The sequence below is a fragment of the Egretta garzetta genome, unplaced genomic scaffold, assembly GCF_000687185.1.
Source record: "Egretta garzetta isolate BGI_Z169 unplaced genomic scaffold, ASM68718v1 scaffold51, whole genome shotgun sequence".
Lineage (NCBI taxonomy): Eukaryota > Metazoa > Chordata > Aves > Pelecaniformes > Ardeidae > Egretta > Egretta garzetta.
In genome coordinates this window covers 3,806,380-3,811,565 of record NW_009258549.1, presented here as the reverse complement: position 1 = coordinate 3,811,565, position 5,186 = coordinate 3,806,380, and the positions used below count along the sequence as shown (strand labels likewise).

At 40.7% G+C, this 5,186-nt stretch overlaps 1 protein-coding gene across 1 annotated transcript in view; it reads right to left on the bottom strand.

Annotated features, from left to right (window-relative positions):
- The window catches only part of TNRC6B (trinucleotide repeat containing adaptor 6B), a 76,072-nt gene that overhangs the window by 8,564 nt on the left and 62,322 nt on the right, over positions 1-5,186 (bottom strand). Inside the window, exons 13-16 of the mRNA XM_035903191.1 lie at positions 5,124-5,183; positions 4,746-4,920; positions 4,229-4,363; positions 3,848-4,024 (exon numbers count right to left, since the gene is read on the bottom strand). Coding sequence (XP_035759084.1) covers positions 3,848-4,024; positions 4,229-4,363; positions 4,746-4,920; positions 5,124-5,183 — 547 coding nt within the window. The remainder of the gene's footprint in view (positions 1-3,847; positions 4,025-4,228; positions 4,364-4,745; positions 4,921-5,123; positions 5,184-5,186) is intronic.

The following is a 5,186-nucleotide window of genomic DNA, read 5'->3' as shown; positions in this document are numbered from 1 at the left end:
AGAGTGCCAAGGTGGCAGATTCATCCCTTGTAGATACAAGTCCAGGATATGGAATGATACCTTTATTCCCAACATGAAGTTTTGAAATAATTAATGACAATGTTTGAGTGTAATTAAAAATCCATGACTAAAAGAGACATCCAGGATGTGTCTCTAGAATGAAACCATCTAGGGTGAAACTGGCATGAACGGGTTCATTTCAGCCACCTTTGTAATGAAGAAGCATAGTCAAGACCGTGACTTTAACAGACAAATACAGAAGAAAATGTGATATTACTGGTTCAAACAATTGGCACAGCAAAAGCAATACTGAGACTGTGATAATGCACTGTCAGGAGAATTTCAGAAGACATAAGAAATGACCCACTGGGTCAGAAGTGTGGTCCATCTAGCCCAGTATTCTGCTAACAGTTCAGAAGAGTTACCCTTTAGGGATAGAACACAAACCTGGCCACTATCTGCAGGCTACCGCCCTCACACTCTCCCAGCATCCACAGTCCTTCTATCTAGGATGTCAGAAATACCCTCTACCTGCTAGCACCTGCTTGTGAAACTGTTTTTCCATCAGTTTATCCATCACCATTTCAACTAGCTAGTACCACCTGTCCCCAGAAGCTCTTAAAAGCAACACATTCCAGTTCACCACTACTGATCGGGGAAAAAAAAAAAAAAAAAGCTCTCAAATTTATATCCTCTCAAGTCCAGCATTTGCACCGTGGTTCTAGCGTTGTACGATTCACAGAGCTGCAATTCTGCATTTATCTTGTCCACTGCCTTAATGATTTTGTAAACCTCAGTCATATCTCCCAGTCTTTAGTAATTCAACAAAATTATCTAGGATACCAGGTATCAACATTTCTAGCAGTATGAGCAATTAGCACTGCATCAATGAAGGAATCTGCTCAGCTACTGCCAAAATACTTCAATCCCTGACAAACAGGACGACCTTATGCTTAAGGAACAAGCAATGCAGCTCTTGGGTCTAGTCACAAGAGCTTCTCTGTTCTGAGATATAGAATCCATGAATCCAGGTTAGGACCTGGAAATTAGAGCTTGTTTGCAAAAAAAAAAAAAAAAAAAAAAAAAGAGTCAAGTCCAAGTCTTGCCTTTGTAAAGATTTCTGAGAATTCATGAGACTGAGAATTAAAAGCATAGTAAGCTCTCATCAGTTAAGGAATATTCAAACAAGGATCCAAAGATCAGGCGCATTCTACATAAACACATTCACTCATCAATATAATCCCAGTCTGCAGAAGAGTTTTGCTTGAATTTCACTATATTGACAAATTTCCAAACTATCCTTTGGGACTGACAGTTGTTCTCATGCACATTTACCAATTCTCCCTACATATATGCTCTTTTATTTCTAGATTAAGAAACTTGAAGTGCATTTCTCCACTGACACTTGAAAGGTCCTCCCAAAAAGTTCAAACATAAGATTATTAGGAAAACCACAACAGACACATCCAGGCCAGTTTGCCTGGAGTATATGACTGAACTGCTGCTGAATGGGAAAATTACAGTCTCGTATTACCTAGGTATGCAAGTCTGTGTGACATAACCAAAAGATAAAGATCTCACCAACGCAGCAAAACTTGCTCTCACCTCCAGCTGTGGTATCAGTTTGATTTGGCACCACTTCATTTATCTTTATGCTGAACAATACTGATCTCTTGAACGGCAGAATTTCTGCAGCAGATGGCATTTAGGAGGAAAATGTGAAAGGTGGAGTCAGGGTGAATGCTGAGTGACCACTGTATTCATTCAAAGGAAAAATGCACCCATTTCAAGAGGAACTCATTTTCGTTACCAACTTATGTTCCAACAGTAGGGAAAATATTATTATCTCCATGCCAGGAACTGACACTGGGCCTCATCTACAAGCTTGCAGAGAAAAGGACCTACAGTATAAAATCATTTTGGGTCTTTATCAGCGGTGTTGGTAAGGTGGATCATGATTTCTGCTAAGTTTTCCTTCTTGAGGAAGCCAATAAGCTAGAGAGGCTACAAGACAGCTTAAGTGGCTGATGGTTATGGAACAATAACATTAGACCCAATAGTCTATGGACCTCATAAGAGAGGGCTAGCAATAGAGCAGTAATTGCATAAAAGTCACATGCCAAAATCCATGATCTGCTACATGACATCTGCAATCACAGTCATGATCCCAGTGAGAGTTTATGTTCAGGATTTGTGAACTCCAGCTATCCTCTCACAGTGGTGAGGCAGTCAGCAACAGCAAAGATCTTACGACGGACCGTGGTACTACAGGTATCTCTATGGAAGCTCTATGATATCAATGAGGGGCAAAGAACAGTTATTCAGCTTCTCACTTCTGGTACCAAGAATCTTGCCAGAACCAGTAGCTGCTCCAAAACATGGAAACATGGTAGAGCTGATCCTCACATCCCCCTCTAACATTCCAAGCGGTACTGTGTTTCTCAGTATTATATAGAGGAATAGTGACTAAATAAACAAATTCAGCAACAATGAATCTATGAGAGAGGTCCTGAAAAAAATTTTGGCAGTCTCCAACAGTATGAACAGTAATTCCAGCTCAAGAAGCTCAGTACTTAACAACCAGGCTGACAGCAATGTAATGCAAATATACCTCTACAGAGTCAGTGGTATGAAATGTTGTGGGTGTGCAGAAGTTCTTGAGATAACTCATTCTTTAACTCTTAGCTCACAAGAAAACATTTTCTTGCCAGTTAGACACTGAGGGGTTCCCACATAAAAAGCTTTAACTGCTTTCTGTAGAATTCCTGCAGTTGTATCCATCACACAGATTCTTAAGCTTTCTGATGCAAGGTCTCTGCTAGCAGTTTACCCAAGAGATGTACCTGCACCTTTGCTCTTTGGTTTTTTGTGCTTGAAGGTATACACAGGAGAGGATTTGCAGTTGGGAACATTTTCCTGGAATGTTAAGAGTCTTCTAGGCAGAGAAAAATCACAGCATCCACTATTTGCTGAACAGCGCTGGTGATTAATCCAGGCAACTTCAAGGACACTACTCCATGTTTAACGAATGATTGATAGAGAAAATTATGTGTGTGTTCAAATACATAGGTGTTTTTCCTAGATACTTCAGAGTTTTCTAACGGAAAGACAAAATTCTGCCAGTGAAACTCTGGAAGACTTAAAGAACGTGCTACTGCCTGTAATCCAAAAAGCAAGAAACTTCTACTCAAGCTACAAGGTTGCTGAGCACTACTGAAACATGGCAACACTCTTCTTTACGTGACATGAGCAAAAGCTGAACCACAACAGCATAGCATATACACTATATACATATTGTACCAATCAATACTGCTGGCAGAAGAAACCTTGTGGTCCACAGTGGATCATGCTTGTAAACAATCACCAGAAAAGTTCATGCTACATAAAATACAGAAGTTTAAGACAAGAAAATCCTATTTCCACCATCACAAAAACCAAGCTTTCACACCTTTTGCTTTCTGATTCCATGTTCTCAATTAGAATTTTTACACCCCACGTCAGCCTAACACATCAATAGAAGAGGAGGAAGCTGGTGGTGTGTATTCTACAAACAAGTGTCCTCATGAAAATTTCTGTACATGTGAAGTCACCAAACTACAGAAAGTAAGAGTTCACCTAACAAAAACCAAATACTACTCAGGCAATTCAGCAGTTAGTTGATATTTAGCTTAGCAATTTTTTACTGGAAGTTCAACATTTATGTTCTAATTTAACATGGAAGAAATTTAAAAAATGAGACAGGCCAAGCAGATATTTTCTTGCGGTGGCTATTTAAAAAGTATGATGGGGAAAGATCCCAGCATACCTACTCTAAAGCTAGGACATAACCCCTGCCCTTATGTAATACCTGGAGGCCAGCTGGCATTGCTGGATTTGCTTCCGATCTTGTTTGTTGGTGGAGATTTGGCAGGTAACCAACTATCACCAGCAGGGCCTGCATGGCCACCTAGTGGGTCGCCCTGAATTATGTCAAACTGGTTGTAGGGCGATCCTCCGCGGGCCTTTCCAGGCGGTACTATTGCACCTGAAGCATGAAAAAGATACATTTACACTCAGGAAAGGTTGGGATCTTCATGAGTACGGAATATTAACATAAAAAAAATATTTAAGATGCATATTGGTGAGGTAAAATATTAACTAACTTGAAGCACAGTTTCATCTGAACTATTTCACCTCTGGCAAGATAATACTGCAAGGGCATTCCCAAAATAACCACTCCCCTTCTCACCATTTTTGTGCATATTGGCATCTTGTGAAGCCACAGAGGGCAGCCCTTCCATCATAGTCCACTGCTTAAAGCGGGATTCTGTTCCAGCCTCCTTCCCTCCCACCATGCCATAATCCATGCCACTTGAGCCAAAGCCTGTGAAACAAACAAACAAAACTCCATTGTCATTCGCTCTTTCTGGTTTAAGTGTCTTCAAACACTGAGTCACTGTGATCATAAGAAAAAAAAAAATCAACAGTAGCAAACAAAATGTTCAAAAAGCAACTTCCAAATAAGCTTGTTAGGTCAGTATGCTACCAAGACACGCTTTCCTATTAGGTTTGTCTTCTTCCTATATAATGAAAAATAATGCAATTTGATCCAAGAGTTGAAACTTGTCATAACCTTCGCTCTAGTGCTTATAGATAAATTACTCATTTCTGGACCCAGACATAACTGGCTAGTATGGTAATGCAATTACCATATCAACACGGTGACTATAGGCAAGGTACCAAATCTCTTTCCACAGAGCACTTACCTGAACCGTATCCAGGTATTTGCCCTTTGGTCTGTAAATCTGAGAGACCCACATTCAAAGGATTGGGTACCATGCTGTCTAAATGTGGCTTAGGCCCAACAGGGTGGGATGGTGAATGCTTCATGCCAGGCTGCCTCTGCTGCTGCTGCTGGAGGGCACTCACCATACGAGCAATCTGCAAATGAAAGAAAAATGGGGAGCACAGAACTCCAGTAAACATGAAGAAATGGTGACTTGAAAGAGATCCAAAGGACCTTGCTCTCTGCAAAGTGCAATCTGAAGAGAGTAGATGACACTAAATCAGCGCCATCTTTGCTGCAGACTGCACTTTCCCATTGTGCTTTGTACTTCATAGGATTGACAAAAGCAGTGCCTCACCTGTTGCTCCTGCTGTTGTCGCATAGCTTGAGATAACTTCCTCTGGCTCTGTAACAGCTGCTG